This window comes from Hyperolius riggenbachi, chromosome 8 (genome assembly GCF_040937935.1).
Source record: "Hyperolius riggenbachi isolate aHypRig1 chromosome 8, aHypRig1.pri, whole genome shotgun sequence".
Lineage (NCBI taxonomy): Eukaryota > Metazoa > Chordata > Amphibia > Anura > Hyperoliidae > Hyperolius > Hyperolius riggenbachi.
The window spans coordinates 233,988,419-234,006,097 of record NC_090653.1 but is presented as its reverse complement, the minus strand read 5'-3'; the positions used below and the strand labels follow the sequence as shown (position 1 = coordinate 234,006,097).

Genomic DNA, 17,679 nt, shown 5'->3' with positions numbered 1-17,679 from the left:
CTTTTACTCGCTGTCCACATATGATTTGTCCATTCAATTCAAATACAGCCCTCGCTGCATCGTCCGAACTCTCAAACTCAACAAAGCCAAATCCAGGTGGACTCCTGGAGATCCAGATATTGCGCACAGGTCCATAGCAGCCAAACGCTTGCCTCAACTCCCACTTGTTGCTTTGGCTTCCCAAGTGTCCAATGTACACCTTGGAATTTGTCCTGCAAGCTCCATGGGATTGGGCACAGTCAGATGAGTCAGTGGTCAAGATATTATTCGACACACGAACATAATTAACCCCTCTGGCATCTTCTCTTTCCGCTATTGTTCTTAAGAGTGGGGAAACATCTGTGGAGTTAGTTGCCACATTCCTGCCAACAGCAGGCTGAGGACTCCAAGCAGTTCCATTGTCTCTGCTAACATGTGGGCATGCTGCTACCAGGTGCTCAGTCGACCCACAGCCAAAGCATGACTTCCTCACCTGGTTGCTTCTACCAGCTGATGTGGCAGAACTCCTCTCTGGAGTGGTGGGCCTGGGCTCTACACAGGATGGTGTCCTGGATGCTTCACAGACACACCGATCCTCTGGTAGATGACACACCTGGGACCGGTTCTCCACAAACTGATCGGCCCACTTTGCAGCATCCCTCATTGTTAGAGGCTTGCGATCCAGCACCCACATTTTCACCTTTGGAGGACAGCAGCTCAGGAATTGTTCTCTCAAACACAGTTCTTTTAAGTCCTCCAAAGTCCTGACACTACTGCCCTGAATCCACTGATTAAACATGTGTGTCAGCTTCACTCCAAATTCAGCAAAAGAGTCTTTTGAGGTCTTAAATAAGGATCGGAAAGACTGTCTGTATGCCTCTGGAGTTTTGGCATACCGAGCCAGCAATGCCCGTCTCACTTCCACAAAGTTAATTCTTTGCCCCAGAGGCAGCAATTTAAAAGTGTCACTGGCACGCCCAGTCAGCTTTCCTAACAAAATGCGATGCCACTCACTGGTTGGAATACAGTGTGTCTCACAAATGAGTTCAAAATTTTCCAAGTAGGCATCAATTTCCTCTTTACTTTCATCAAACATAGGGAATAAGGAATACAGTCTGACAGTGTCCATATGTGGCTGTGACATTCCCCCCTGAGATCGGTACACATTCTGTGCCATCATCTCACTCAGCACTCTGAGCAATGTGTGAAGCATGTCCTCACCTCTGGCAACACCTTCCTGGGTCTGTTCCTGAGACTGTTCCTCCAAGCCTTCATCGGTCTGCACATCTCCACCTTCACTTGGTGCCTCACCATTACTGGCAGCTTGTATCCTCTCCATCAAAAGTTCCACAAGCTGAGGTTTCTTCAGCCCATCAGGATGTAAGCCCCTCTTACGGCATAATTTCCGAAGGGTAGTGATTTTCAGCTCCTGACCTGCAGTATCTCCTCCATGCTTCTGGTCTTCCAAAGTCTGCTCTGTCCCAGCACTGCTCACCAATATGTCATGACATGACATGAGGATTGTCCATAAACAGTGAGCAGACATGGAATCCAATGACGAACACTTTATTCTGATCCATACATCAGAGAACTTCCATCAATATAGGAGCATACAGCTTTCACCTAGCTGTCCCACACCAGAATGACCCCCTCTCTCTCTCTCTACCAGACAGTATAACAAGCTTAGCAAACAGACATCAAATGTTAGCAGATGATAAGAGCAAGGCCAGTCTGCTAACAGACAATAGAACAATGGCACATGCCACACCTGACTCCAGTAACTTACAATCAATGCAGAGACATAGCCTAATCACAGCAAACAAACAATGCAGGAATAAAATACAATTAGTAAAAATACAGTCATATTACATATCATACATCACACTTGCCAATTTAACCACCTGACTACCACCAGTACAACCACCTCTCAGTACTGGGCATTTTTTTATGCTTTTAGTGGTGTGACACTCTCTGATTATAGCTCTTACAAAGTTTGCATCTCTTTAAATTCAGATAAGGCTTTCTGTTCATACCAAATGTTTAACCTAAAAAAAATACATCTTAGAAAAAATGTTTTGTTTTGTTTTTTTGGTTTATATTTAATTTTTTTTTTCAACCTGAAAATATTTTTTAAAAGACTAGTTAAACAGCTAACATATATTTTAATTAAAAATGAATGATGACAATACCAATATCAATTGAAGATAACTTGTATTATTATTATTATTTTACATCATATTATGACGAGATATTTTTTTTAAAAACATTTTTGATTGAATAATTATTTTATTATTGCTTTTTATTCTACTGCATAATACATTCATTATTTTCTTGTTTTTAAACAAAGTGTTAAAGAGAAACTCCAACCAAGAATTGAACTTTATCCCAATCAGTAGCTGATACACCCTTTTACATGAGAAATAGAATGATTTTCACAAACAGACCATCAGGGGGCGCTGTGTGACTAATTTTGTGCTGAAACCCCTCCCACAAGAGGCTCTGAATACCGCGGTACTCTGGGCAAACTGCCACAATGTAACAATGTTCACAGACAGGAAATGGCTGTTTAAAGCTGTCTGTAACAGCCAGAGCAGCTAGAAACAGCTACATAACTTGCCCACAGTAACAATGTCACCATGTAATACATGTCAGAATGTGAATCTGGGAGAGAAAAGATTTTACAATGAGCAAACACTGACTAAATCATTTATACATAATTATGGTAAAAAATGAAGCACTTTTTTTACTACATTATTTTCACTGGAGTTCCTCTTTAACTTTTTTGACCAGTGGGTGGAGCTGATCTAGTGGGTTGGTGGAGCTGTAGTAAATCAAGTATCGCCACTATCTATAAAGGACAGCTTTATTCTGTTTATATATATGGTGCATGGAACCAAAGTGAAGTGTATAAATACGGTCAAAGTATAGTTTTTCCATGGAACAAACACGTTCTAGAAAGGCAACAGACTAAATGCACAGGTATCCAGCTTATGATTCTGACAAGATCTCTTTAAAAAGTGAACGGAAAATCAAGGGATACAGCCACTATGGGCTGGTGCACACCAGAGCAGTTCTGGAGCGTTTTTTAAAACGCTTGCAGGGGAAAAACCGTTTGGCTAATGAAAGTGAATGGGCTGGTGCACACCAAAGCGGGTTGTTTTTTTCTACAAACGCAAACTCGGGGGCTGCAGCATTTTTTAGATTTCTGAGGCGTTTCTGCCTCAATGTTAAAGTATAGGAAAGTGGAAAACCGCTCTGAAAAACGGTAGATCAGAGCGGTTTTCCAGGCGTTTTTGTTACAGAAGCTGTTCAGTAGCAGCTTTACTGTAACAAAATATGACATCTGCTACACAAAAACGCTCCAAAAAAAGCTAGGCATGTTGCCCAGAATCGCTCTGAAATCTGCTTCAAAAACCTCTAGCGTTTTGCGGATCTATTAGAGGTTTTTGGTGTGCACTGGGCCTAACTGTGGCATGCATGCAGCGAGTTAGAATAACAAGATCAGTAACAACACAGTACTGTGAAATAAGCCATTATCTCTCTGCAAAACAGAGCTTGATTATTTAGAGAGGGAAGAAGGAACAACATCAGTGCTGTAGAGGTCACATGAGTTGCGATAAGGTATTTTAAACAAAATTTAAACAAAATATGTTAAACAAAATTGAGTTTATCCTATAAGTGTATGGATGGTTTCATGTTTTCTACTTCTGACTCCCTTCCCTGTACAAAACTCAAATTGAACATAGAAATAAAACTCAGATCTAAGTATTATTTTCTGTCCCTCCAAAATAAATATTACAAGGCTGCAAACAAAGCTTAGTTTCCTTCCTCACACGCCCTACAGATTGTTTGCCTGTTTACAAAGCTCTCCTTACTCAAAGTGGATCCGAGATGAACTTTTACTCATTGCATAATTGTGTTCCTTTCCTGTTGTTTAGAGAACATTTCTCAAGCCAAATACTTTTTTGTTTTAATACTCTAATACCCTGTAAACTAAACAAGCCTCGCCCACAGCTTTTCAGAGAGCCTTGGCATTTTCAAACAGTAGCAAGGGTTCATGGGAGCTCAGTCTGGGCAGGAGGAGGGGGAGGTATTACTAGCCAGAGATTTCAGAGGCAGAGGGGAGGAGGGGGTATTAGTTTTTTTCACAGGCTGAGTGCTGAAGATGCATATAAGCTTGCCTGTGTGTAATCTTTACAAACAACATGGCTGCTGTCATTGTATCACAGGAAGAAATAATCATAAAATGTTGAAGCTGTTTGCAGCTAGATTTTCTGGTAGTTATATAGACAAGTTACTTGTTATAGTTAGTTTTTCATCTCGGATCCGCTTTAAAGCAAACCTGACCTGTTGGAAAAAAGTAATATAAATACTGCCCCATGTGTTGCATTAAGATATCCGTTTAGTTTCATGCTCCAGGGTCCCTGGCTCTACCGACCTTTATTTTTTTTTTACTAAATCTCAGCATATTTAAATAAGGAAGAAATTCCAAACTGAACATGCGCAGTAAAAGCAATTGCTCATGCACAAGAGCTTCTTTTTACTGAGCATGCGCAATTCATGAACTCCCGCATTCCCTGTTCAAAAGGGCTCATCCACGCGTGCTGGGCATGTGCAGCTTGGAAACTCACACATACACAGTGCATATCCGCTCGATCACAGTTACAGGTGCTTCAAGCTGACTGGATTTCAGTACTCCTATATTATTGGTACACACTGTTATATATTAGTACTGTGCCTTGAAATTGTTCTGTTAAAGTGAACCAGCCACCATTTTTAGCACCCAGGGCATTGAAATAGCGCATTTAATAGTCATGCTAACAATGTGGCTCAATTCAATTGTACCTCTTCTTTTTACATTTAAATGTTTAGCAAAGGATTTTATTAGCCTATGTCCGAGGTTTGCCTGACTGCAGACGTTTCAGGCAGATAAGGACTGATGTAATTATTTTATTGCACACATTAGCAGAGAGCAAACAAAAGCTTTCATCAGCAGGGGTAGGTGGGTAGATTGGACACTGTGCTTTTAGGGAAGTTTAGGGAAGTTTTTTTGTGAGTTTAGGGAAGTCACAGATGCTCACCTCCCCCTGGATAAATAATGGCAGGGGTCTAGTCCTGGGAAAAGAGGTGAGTGGACTGACCCCAAAAACCCTGTGCGGCGCGCCAAAATGGGCGTGGTCATGGGTGGGGCCAAATATACATGACCTTAACAGTGATGTAAAAGGTCTGCCTGGGAAGTTTGAGCTCTGCCGTAGTGTATCCCCCCAAAATAGATGTAATCTGACAGCATTTCACCAAAAAGACACATAATCTGGTACAAGTTCCTCCAAAATACAGATAATATGGCAGTGGTTCCCCCAAAATAGACAATGTGGCAGCAAGCAGTTCCCCCAACATACACATAATCAGGAAGCAGTTCCCCAAAATATGCGAAACCTGGCAGCGGATCACCCAAAATACGCATAACACCCAAAATACATGTAATCTGGCAGCAGTGGTCCCCCAAACATACACAATCTGGCAGCAGTTTCCCAAAATACACATAATCTGGCAGCAGCAGTTCCCCTAACATACACATAATCTGGCAGCTGTTCCCCAAAACACACTTAGTCTGTTAACAGAGGTTCCACAAAAATGCAGATAATCTGACAGCAGTTCCCCCAAAATAGGTAACCCCAGCATAGGTAGCCAGGTCTATAGGTGTCCCCAGTATAAGTAGCCATGAGTATAGTAGTCCCCAGTATATGTAGCCAGAGGTATAGTTGCCTAGTATATGTAGCCAGGGGTATATGTGCCCAGGGTGCCAGGGCGGACAGCATCCACCCTCTGAAAAAAGCAGGTGGACGTCGTCCACCCGCGTTCACGCCCCACTCGACCCTTGAATAATGGGTAGCTAAAAGGGGTGGGGCAACATGGCAGCTCCTATAGGTAATGGAAGCCAGGAAAAAAGGGGTGCTTTCCCTATCATCAACTGTTAAATAAAACAGTTAAACAAACAAACAACAAAAAAGTATAGTTTATGTCCAACATAAGACCCTGCCACCATTTCTAAGGATTGCTAATGGTTCAGCCCCGATCTTCCAAATTCATACAATGTAATGCCAAATTACATGCGCTTGTCACAGCTCTGTCTATATATTAGAGGGAAAGGGGTTTACAGTCCATTTTCATTGTGCATAGCCAGGAATCTGCTGTACTGTGGCCACCATACGCCCACCTAGCTCAGCTGAGCTGTATTCATTCCTATTCGAAAAAGCCAAACTATACACAAAGCATCAGCTGCAATTACTGAGACTTCAATGGCTGAAAAACGTTTTACCTGAAACATAACATCAGCTCTCAGAACTGTGGACGGCATTTGGGATATTTCTGGTAAAAGAGCATAACTTGAAAAAAGGGTTTGATGGCCCCGGTTATCTTTTTGTCTTTCTTTTTTTTTTTTTTTTTTTTTTTTACAAAACTGGTTTGCTCAGTACAAATCAACCCAATATTTACATACTGCGATTTTATACAAGCACATCCATAGAAGTGCCCATTAAAGGACAATTGAAGTGAGAAGAATATGGAGGTTGCCATATGTTTCCTTTTAAACAATACCAGTTGCCTGGCAGCCCTGCTATTCTATTTGGCTGCAGTAGTGTCTGAATAACACCAGAAGCAAGCATGCAGCTAATCTAGTCAGATCAATATGACACTAATGTCAGAAGCACCTGGTCTGCATATGGCAAAAAGTATGAGAGGCAGAGGATCAGCAGGATAGCCAGGCAACTGGTGTTGCTTAAAAGGAAATACATATGGCAGCCTCCATCTCCCTCTTGCTTCAGTTGTCCTATAAGGGTACAATATTTTCCTCAGATGCAATCTTTCAATCCGATTTGCAGGATCATAAGTAATCAGAAGGTAATTATCAATTACTCCCATAAACGGGTTGATTAGGGCACTTTCTCTCTTCAGATATGATTGTGTAATCCAACATTCCAATGCACAAATCTCTGTATTCCAATCGACCATCGAATTTTTTCACAATTTCGAGTTTTCACATTGACTTTCTCCACATATTGAGTGATTTTCTGCACAATTCGATTGTAAAAATCTGGAAACTACTGTGCCGTTAAGAGGCATGCACAACTGGGTATTTACTCCTTAAAGGACTTACGAGGTGACATGTGACATAATGAGATAGACATGTGTATGTACAGTGCCGAGCACACAAATAACTTGGCTGTGTTCCTTTTTTTTCTTCTCTGCCTGAAAAAGTTAAAAATCAAGTATGCAAGTGACAGTTTCTGTCCGGGTCGGACTGGGTCAGACTATAGCATAACCCTCACTGATAAGTAATTACAGCCATAAAACATTTTTCTTTCAGTAAATGGCTTTTAAGAGCAGAAAAGAGATAAAAAGGGTCAATAATTCATAGATTTGAGCTCTGGCATACTCAATGAAGGTGTCAGTGAGCAGAGACAATGAAACAGTAAAAACGTAAAAACTTGATTTAAATATAAAATAAAACTGTGGGATATCTAAAAAAGTCATTTTCAGGAGAAGTAGGATAGATATAATTGTTTTTCTCAGAAGTTTATTTTCACCTCGTAAGTCCTTTAAGCTGGGTGCACAGTGATCAGTTGCATAATGCACACGTTATAATGAGTGTGAACTGCAGTGGAAACTGGACATAGACTTTAATACAAAGTCTGCATGCAGCTTGTCAGAATAACGTGAATTTACAATGCAGTACTGTGAACAGGCCCATAGCATTGTATGGCCAGTGAGGTGACAGGCAGAATTAGTCTACAACGCAACTGGTGACTAGTGTTGGGCGAACATCTAGATGTTCGGGTTCGGGCCGAACAGGCCGAACATGGCCGCGATGTTCGGGTGTTCGACCCGAACTCCGAACATAATGGAAGTCAATGGGGACCCGAACTTTTGTGCTTTGTAAAGCCTCCTTATATGCTACATACCCCAAATTTACAGGGTATGTGCACCTTGGGAGTGGGTACAAGAGGAAAAAAAAATTTAGCAAAAAGAGCTTATAGTTTTTGAGAAAATCGATTTTAAAGTTTCAAAGGGAAAACTGTCTTTTAAATGCGGGAAATGTCTGTTTTCTTTGCACAGGTAACATGCTTTTTGTCGGCATGCAGTCATAAATGTAATACATATAAGAGGTTCCAGGAAAAGGGACCGGTAATGCTAACCCAGCAGCAGCACACGTGATGGAACAGGAGGAGGGTGGCGCAGGAGGAGAAGGCCACGCTTTGAGACACAACAACCCAGGCCTTGCATGAGGACAAGAAGCGTGCGGATAGCATGCTTTGTACCACCATGCAGTCATAAATGTAATAAAGATAAGTGGTTCAATAAACAGGGACCACGCGGCAACGCTAACCCAGCAGCAGCACACGTGATGGAACAGGAGGAGGCGCAGGAGGAGAAGGCCACGCTTTGTGAGACACAACAACCCAGGCCTTGCATGAGGACAAAAAGCGTGCGGATAGCATGCTTTGTACCGCCATGTAGTCATAAATGTAATAAAGATAAGAGGTTCAATAAACAGGGACCACGCGGCAACGCTAACCCAGCAGCAGCAGCAGCAGCAGCACACGTGATGGAACAGGAGGAGGCGCAGGAGGAGAAGGCCACGCTTTGTGAGACACAACAACCCAGGCCTTGCATGAGGACAAAAAGCGTGCGGATAGCATGCTTTGTACCGCCATGTAGTCATAAATGTAATAAAGATAAGAGGTTCAATAAACAGGGACCACGCGGCAACGGTAACCCAGCAGCAGCAGCAGCAGCACACGTGATGGAACAGGAGGAGGCGCAGGAGGAGAAGGCCACGCTTTGTGAGACACAACAACCCAGGCCTTGCATGAGGACAAAAAGCGTGCGGATAGCATGCTTTGTACCGCCATGTAGTCATAAATGTAATAAAGATAAGAGGTTCAATAAACAGGGACCACGCGGCAACGGTAACCCAGCAGCAGCAGCAGCACACGTGATGGAACAGGAGGAGGCGCAGGAGGAGAAGGCCACGCTTTGTGAGACACAACAACCCAGGCCTTGCATGAGGACAAAAAGCGTGCGGATATAGCAGCAATGCTTTTTGCCGCCATGCAGTCATAAATGTAATACAGATGAGAGGTTCAATAAACAGGGACCGGAAACGCTAAACCATCCCAGATGTTCATCGGTCATGTTACTTGGTTGGGGTCCAGGAGTGTTGCGTAGTCGTTTCCAATCCAGGATTGATTCATTTTAATTTGAGTCAGACGGTCTGCATTTTCTGTGGAGAGGCGGATACGCCGATCTGTGATGATGCCTCCGGCAGCACTGAAACAGCGTTCCGACATAACGCTGGCTGCCGGGCAAGCCAGCACCTCTATTGCGTACATTGCCAGTTCGTGCCAGGTGTCTAGCTTCATGCCCGGTTTCAGGTCCAGCGGTGCCAGCCACAAATCCGTCTGTTCCTTTATTCCCCTCCAAATTTCCTCCCCTGTGTGCTGCTTATCCCCAAGGCAGATCAGCTTCAGCAACGCTTGCTGACGCATGCCAACAGCTGTGCTGCACTGCTTCCACGATCCTACTGCTGCTGGTGCTGGGTTAGCATTTCCGGATGAGGTACAGCTTTGAGATGCGTTGGAGGAGAAGGAGTCAGAGAGGTAGGTGCTGCTGTTGTTATCCAGCTGTTTGCGGCGTGGGCAACACCCGCGCCGTAGCAGGTGAGGAATCGCTGCCAGGCTCCACAAGGTTCACCCAGTGCGCGGTAAGGGAGATGTATCGACCCTGGCCGAACGCACTCGTCCAGGTGTCAGTGGTGAGGTGAACCTTGCAGGCAACGGCATTCTTCAAGCTTCGGGTTATTTAGCTGACCACGTGCTCATGCAACTCAGGCACTGCAGAGCGCGCAAAGTGGTAGCGGCTGGGAACCACGTAACGTGGGATGGCCACTGACATCATGCCCTTGAAGCTGTTTGTCTCCACCACTCGATATGGCAGCATTTCGCAGGCCAGAAGCTTGGCTATGCTGGCTGGCTGTTACTGCCACGGCCCGGGGGTCATTTGCTGGCAATTTCCTCTTGTGCTCAAACATCTCAGAAACAGACAACTCAACCGTAGCGCTGCACACCGAAGGGCTGTTGGTTGTTGTGTTTGATGAACACTGGGAGACCTCAAGAGCACTAGTCCGGAAAGTGACAGTGTCAGCATCGTCTGATGTTTGTGAATGTTGTGAACCACGCAATGGCTGGGCTACTGCTGCTGCTGAGGCGGGTCTGGTGGTGAGTCTGGTGAACCCAAGGGAGGCAGTGTTGCTGGTGGTACCCTGTCCTGCCGCGTTTGCCCACAGAGTGGGATGTTTGGATAGAATGTGGCGGCTCATGCTGGTGGTGGAGAGGTTGTTAATACTTTTCCCCCTGCTCAGGCGGGTCTTGCACACCTTGCAAATCGCCATGGTAACATCCTCAGTGCAGTCTTCAAAGAAAGCCCAGACTTTAACTGGCTGAGGACTCGGACCTCGTGCGTGATGTGCTGGTGCTGCTTAACCCACTGCTGGACGCTTGAGAGGTCATCCAAGTAATTATCTGGTCCTGTTCTTTTGGATCTGTGAGGGTTGTTGTCCTGGACAACATGGGCAGTATTGAGTGGGTTTTCTTGGGTGCTCCCCTGTGGCCTGTACGTGAACCGTCAGGGGAAACACCTCTTCCCTTGCCCCTCCCTCTTTCACCGGATTTCTTCCTCATTTCACTTATCCTTAAAGTACACGCTGACTGGCAGCAGTACAGTGGCAGTACAGAAATGCTATACAGTGGTGGGTGAGCGGTGTACCACTATTGTCAGCAGTGACACAGAGCACAATGCTATACAGTGGCGGGTGAGCGGTGTACTACTGTTCCCAGCAGACACAGAGTGGAAGTAAACACAATGCTATATAGTGTGGCTGAGCCGTGTACACAGAGTGGCATTAAACACAATGCTATATAGTCTGCTATATAGTCACCCCGAACAGGGTGATGTTCTGCAGAACCCGAACAGTGGCAAACACTGTTCGCCCAACACTACTGGGAGGGAACGCAGATTTTAGTACCTAAACACACGATACAACATGTTTTCCGGGGTCGGACTCTGAGGCACATACAGATGGTCCCGATCATCATCCTCATCATACAACTCTTCTCCTGAGTCTGACCCACCCACCACCTCTGCCACCCCAACATCCCCAGACACAGACCCCTCATCGTCCTCAACATTAACTTGGGATGCTGGCCTGAGCCAGACCTCCTCCTCCACATCAGGCCCCATCATCTCCTCAATGGCAGCCCTCATTAATCGCTCTGGCGACGGACTGATGGACACAACGTTCTCCTCCGGGGAGGGCTGCTGCTGACCACTGGCTGCTGGGGTGGATGTTATAGCTTGCGTGGGGCGTTGGCTGTTGCTGTTGTTGGGAGTGCTGCTCACAGCGGAGGTCTCTGGGGAACTCATGTTGAGCTCATATAGTGGTTGACGGTGAGTGGAGTATTACTGATCCCAGCAATATACACACTGACTGGCAGAGTACGCAATGCTATATAGTGTGGCTGAGCGGTGTACACAGAGTGGCAGTAAACACAATGCTATATAGTCTGGCTGAGCGAGCGGTGTACTACTGTTCCCAGCAGAATCAGAGTGGCAGTAAACAATGGTATATAGTCTGGCTGAGCGGTGTACATAGAGTGTCAGTAAACAATGGTATATAGTCTGGCTGAGCGAGCGGTGTACTACTGTTCCCAGCAGAATCAGAGTGGCAGTAAACAATGGTATATAGTCTGGCTGAGCGGTGTACATAGAGTGTCAGTAAACAATGGTATATAGTCTGGCTGAGCGAGCGGTGTACTACTGTTCCCAGCAGAATCAGAGTGGCAGTAAACAATGGTATATAGTCTGGCTGAGCGGTGTACATAGAGTGTCAGTAAACAATGGTATATAGTCTGGCTGAGCGAGCGGTGTACTACTGTTCCCAGCAGAATCAGAGTGGCAGTAAACAATGGTATATAGTCTGGCTGAGCGGTGTACACAGAGTGTCAGTAAACAATGGTATATAGTCTGGCTGAGCGGTGTACACACAATGCTATATAGTCTGCTATATAGTGTCAGTAAACAATGGTATATAGTCTGGCTGAGCGAGCGGTGTACTACTGTTCCCAGCAGAATCAGAGTGGCAGTAAACAATGGTATATAGTCTGGCTGAGCGGTGTACACAGAGTGTCAGTAAACAATGGTATATAGTGTGGCTGAGTGGTGTACACAGAGTGTCAGTAAACAATGGTATATAGTCTGGCTGAGCGGTGTACACAGAGTGTCAGTAAACAATGGTATATAGTCTGGCTGAGCGAGCGGTGTACTACTGTTCCCAGCAGAATCAGAGTGGCAGTAAACAATGGTATATAGTCTGGCTGAGCGGTGTACACAGAGTGTCAGTAAACAATGGTATATAGTGTGGCTGAGTGGTGTACACAGAGTGTCAGTAAACAATGGTATATAGTCTGGCTGAGCGGTGTACACAGAGTGGCAGTAAACACAATGCTATATACTCTGGCTGAGCGAGCGGTGTACTACTGTTCCCAGCAGACACAGAACAGTAAACAGAATGCTATATAGTGTGGCTGAGCGAGCGGTGTACCACTATTCCCAGCAGACACAGAACAGTGAACAGAATGCTATATAGTGTGGCTGAGCGAGCGGTGTACCACTATTCCCAGCAGACACAGAACAGTAAACAGAATGCTATATAGTGTGGCTGAGCGAGCGGTGTACCACTATTCCAAGCAGACACAGAACAGTGAACAGAATGCTATATAGTGTGGCTGAGCGAGCGGTGTACCACTATTCCCAGCAGACACAGAGTGGCAGTAAACAGAATGCTATATAGTGTGGCTGAGCGAGGTACACAGAGTGGCAGTAAACAGAATGCTATATAGTGTGGCTGAGCGAGCGGTGTACCACTATTCCCAGCAGACACAGAACAGTGAACAGAATGCTATATAGTGTGGCTGAGCGAGCGGTGTACCACTATTCCCAGCAGACACAGAACAGTGAACAGAATGCTATATAGTGTGGATGAGCGAGCGGTGTACCACTATTCCCAGCAGACACAGAACAGTAAACAGAATGCTATATAGTGTGGCTGAGCGAGCGGTGTACCACTATTCCCAGCAGACACAGAACAGTGAACAGAATGCTATATAGTGTGGCTGAGCGAGCGGTGTACCACTATTCCCAGCAGACACAGAACAGTGAACAGAATGCTATATAGTGTGGCTGAGCGAGCGGTGTACTACTGTTCCCAGCAGACACAGAACAGTACACAGAATGCTATATAGTGTGGCTGAACGAGCGGTGTACTACTGTTCCCAGCAGACACAGAACAGTACACAGAATGCTATATAGTGTGGCTGAACGAGCGGTGTACCACTATTCCAAGCAGACACAGAACAGTGAACAGAATGCTATATAGTGTGGCTGAGCGAGCGGTGTACCACTATTCCCAGCAGACACAGAGTGGCAGTAAACAGAATGCTATATAGTGTGGCTGAGCGAGGTACACAGAGTGGCAGTAAACAGAATGCTATATAGTGTGGCTGTGCAAGCGGTGTACTACTATTCCCAGCAGACACAGAGTGGCAGTAAACAGAATGCTATATAGTGTGGCTGAGCGAGGTACACAGAGTGGCAGTAAACAGAATGCTGAGCGAGCGGTGTACTACTATTCCCAGCAGCGACACACAATGACTGGGGGGGACCCTGGCTAGCGTGGCTGGAGCGCGAACTACCCTGCCTGCCTACCCAAAGTTAAACCCACAGACAAATGGCGGAGATATGACGTGGTTCGGGTATTTATTTACCCGAACCACGTGACAGTTCGGCCAATCAGAGCGCGTTCGGGTCCGAACCACGTGACCCGTTCGGCCAATCACAGCGCTAGCCGAACGTTCGGGGAACGTTCGGCCATGCGCTCTTAGTTCGGCCATATGGCCGAACGGTTTGGCCGAGCACCGTCAGGTGTTCGGCCGAACTCGAACATCACCCGAACAGGGTGATGTTCTGCAGAACCCGAACAGTGGCGAACACTGTTCGCCCAACACTACTGGTGACTGTGAACTGGGCCTTTAGATTCCTGACAATTTTGACACTTCAGCTGTGTTACTATTGATGCAGCAATAACTTTTTCATTACATAGCAGGGGCAAACGCAGGATTTTTAAGGGGGGGATTCCTGAAAGGCCCAGAAGCACTTATGTCCTCGAGTGCTTCCAAATACAGGTGGCTCCATACTGCCCATGCACAAAAGTGCGCTGGCGTATTACGGAGCTGCCTATCTTTGGAAGTACTCAAGGACACTAGTGTTTCTGAGGGCTTCTGGTAGCAGCAAATTTGAACGGGGGACAGCGCTGGAACAACTCCCCGAGAGAGGAACGGGAGATAAACTTAGTTTGGACAATTCAGTGGAATATGCCACATAGTGTCACAAAGCGCAAGCGATACCCATATGATGCAGGGATATATGCATCTGCGGAAGATGGCGGCGCTATATAAATACTAAATAATATTTTGCCTCACCAGAATTGCACTTTTATTTAGCTTTCTTGTATGACAAGAAGACACAGCCAGCTCTAGGGGAAGAGGGAAACAAAGGGGAGTGAAGGAGGCTGGTGCACACCAAGAGGGCTTCTGAGCGTTTTTCAAATCAACAGTGATTTGAAAAGCGCTTGGCTAATGTTACCCTATGACAGTGTTCTCACAGCAGCGTTGTGACTTTTTCAAAATCGCAGGTATACTGCATGTAGCATATTTGTGAGCGATTCATTCAAAAATTGCTCTGAAAATCGCTTCACAAAATCACACTCACAAATTGCTAGCGATTGCTATCGTCATTTTGGCGTGCACTAGCCCAGAGAGAGGAGGAGTGGAGAGACTGAGAATAGCCTGAGATGGAGCAGAGAACTTATTTGTATTGCAGTCCCACATCAGACAGGCTACTTGCCTGTAATCGGACTCCTGTCCCTGTCAGTCTCCCACACAAGTCAGAAAGTAGCCCTCCTGGAGTCTAGGGACTGTCAAAAACTTTTCAACTTGTTTAACACCTTATCCACGCATGCAGTCATTATAACAATGGGGAGAGACCAGACAGATGTTTTCCCACGGACCCTGAGTCCAGGCAAGCTCTGCATCATGCTGTGCATATTTACCAGCTTGCCTGCCCTCTAATTGCATCATGTCTGACACTTCTGTGCTGTGGACAGTCCGGGACTCCAGAATCAACATTCTCTCACTGCAGGCTGCATCTTCTTGTGGGGGAAGCTCTGCTGCCTCTCTCATTCTATTAGCTGGAGGGAGGCACCAGAAGTAAGAAGGGAGGGAGAATGAGGTTGTTTATATTATGCGGGCTTCCCTGGCTGAATACACAGCTCAGTGCAGGGGGGGGGGGGTGTTCCAGACACCCGCAAATAGCCCCCTCTGTTCGTCAGTGCATAGGATATCTACGTTATATACAGTATGTGTGTGTGTTTTAATTTTCAAGACAACCTAGACTTTCTTTTGGTATTGTTTGTTTTCCAAAATGTATTCGATTTTATAGACATTTTACATGGGACAGTAGTCATAAATGCCGAAAATCTGATCTGACACGACATCGGGCACCTCTGATCAAAGTATCAAAGTCCGGCGCTTTGATTCCCTCCGAAACCATGCTGTGCAACTGCGCCACACAATATAAATATTAGGTGGGCGCATTTGGGCTCCCGCTGCCTGTACCCCTGTCGGATCTATTCCAACATGCCGTCAGATTAAAGTGTCAGACTACGTTGAACACTTTGATCCCCATTGGCAACACACTGCACCACATAATATAATATATAATATATATATTACGCTGCGCCAATATTTCAGGGCGGAGCTAGAATGTGCAAGTCGGCCCTGCCCCCTGACAGGTGGGTCACCTCCTCAAACTAGAGCCCCACTGGCTCCCCCAACACAGAACAGAGAGATCCCCCACCTTTCCCTGCCCCCACCAGGGAATGGGGGAAAAGGGGGAAGTGGGTGATCTCTTTAAGATTGGAAAGGGTTGAATACAGACATACTGACCTGAGTGATACAGGCTCCAGTAAAGGCCACAATCACTGCTACCACGTTGACAGTCAGCTGAAACTGTAGGAATTTGGAAATGCTGTCATACACGTTGCGGCCCCACATCACAGCTTTGACTATGCTGGAGAAATTGTCGTCTGTTAAAATGATGTCAGAGGCTTCCTTGGCAACATCTGTGCCCGCCAGTCCCTAAGAGTAAGGAAAAAGAAACATTAGGTCACAACTGCAGCCAATAATATTGATTTTACATCCATCTAGCTTCATTTAAGAAGGAATTGCGTTCCTTTTTTTTCTTTCTCTGCCTGAAGGAGTTAAACATCAGGTATGCAAGTGACAGTTTCTGTCCGGGTCGGACTGGGTCAGACTATAGCATAACCCTCACTGATAAGTAATTACAGCCATAAAACACTTTCCCGTCACTAAATGGCTTCTGAGAGCAGGAGAGAGATAAACAGGGTCAATCATTCATAGATTTGAGCTTTGGCATACTTCAAGGAAGGTGTAATTGAGCACAGACAATGAAACAGTAAAAACTTAAAAAGTAGTTTTAAATATAAAATAAAACTGTGGGATATCTAAAAAAAAAAGGTATTTTTAGGAGAAGTAGGATAGATACAATTATTTTTCTCATCACTTTATTTTCACCTCGGATGTCCTTTAATGCTCTAAGGGCCCTTTCCTACTAGCTAACGCATGTACGATCCCCATTCTGTGTGCGCGTTACGATGAACAGCATGACAAAGGGAAGTTGTGTTTCAGCGCGAATCAGTGGCACAAGTACTAATAAACTCGATGGGAAACCACTTCCGTAGTGCGATTACAAAACTCTGCTGAGCTGTTGTTCCCAGATATGTAACTACAGCTTGTAGAGTTTAATCTAGTGTGTGAACCATCACCTTAGATGGATGGGGAATCTCTGGGACTCTCTTCCTATGTCAACAGCCACTATGAAAAGCTTAGAACCCGAAAGTGACAGTTTAACCGGTTCCGGACCACCCTAATTGAAATTTACGCCCTGTTTGGGACCTGTTATCACTGCCAGGGCGTAGATTTCAATTAGCCCACCGCACGCTACCGTCGATCGCACTGCTCTCCCGCTGCTGCAGCTCACTCCCCCTGCTGTTGGTAGGACATAAGAGCTCCGTGAGCCAGTCTGGAGCTGATTTAATTGGCTCCTGAGACCCTGATCACTGTAAGCCTATCTCACTGGCTCACATTGATCACAGGGTCAGGAGATAATGAAATCGACTCCTGACCGGCTCACAGAGCTCTGTTGTCATAGCAACGGCAGAGAAATGTGACCTTCAGCGACATGAGAGAGGCGCCATCGTCGGTTCCCTGCAGCATGACGTTGGTAGACTTCTCTGGTCCTTAAAGGGGCCAAAGACCGCTGGTACTAAAGTGGTTAATACAATTGGCCTATTTGCTTCCCATAGGCATAAATGCTGAGGAAACAGCCTCAGGGTTGCAGGGCAGCCAAGGGCTGGGACTACTCACCTTGCCTTTGATACAGGCCCACCGCTCCATAGCAGGTGTGGTTGAGATCACTCTTGTTACAGGTGGGGGAAGTCATGGTTGC

At 45.7% G+C, this 17,679-nt stretch overlaps 1 protein-coding gene across 14 annotated transcripts in view; it reads right to left on the bottom strand.

The window, feature by feature from the left end:
- Positions 1-17,679, bottom strand: part of ATP2B3 (ATPase plasma membrane Ca2+ transporting 3) — a 495,057-nt gene that overhangs the window by 49,054 nt on the left and 428,324 nt on the right. For all 14 annotated transcript variants that reach the window (XM_068248338.1, XM_068248335.1, XM_068248345.1 and 11 more), the window contains one exon: positions 16,098-16,289. In XM_068248338.1, the coding sequence (XP_068104439.1) occupies positions 16,098-16,289 (192 nt within the window). The remainder of the gene's footprint in view (positions 1-16,097; positions 16,290-17,679) is intronic.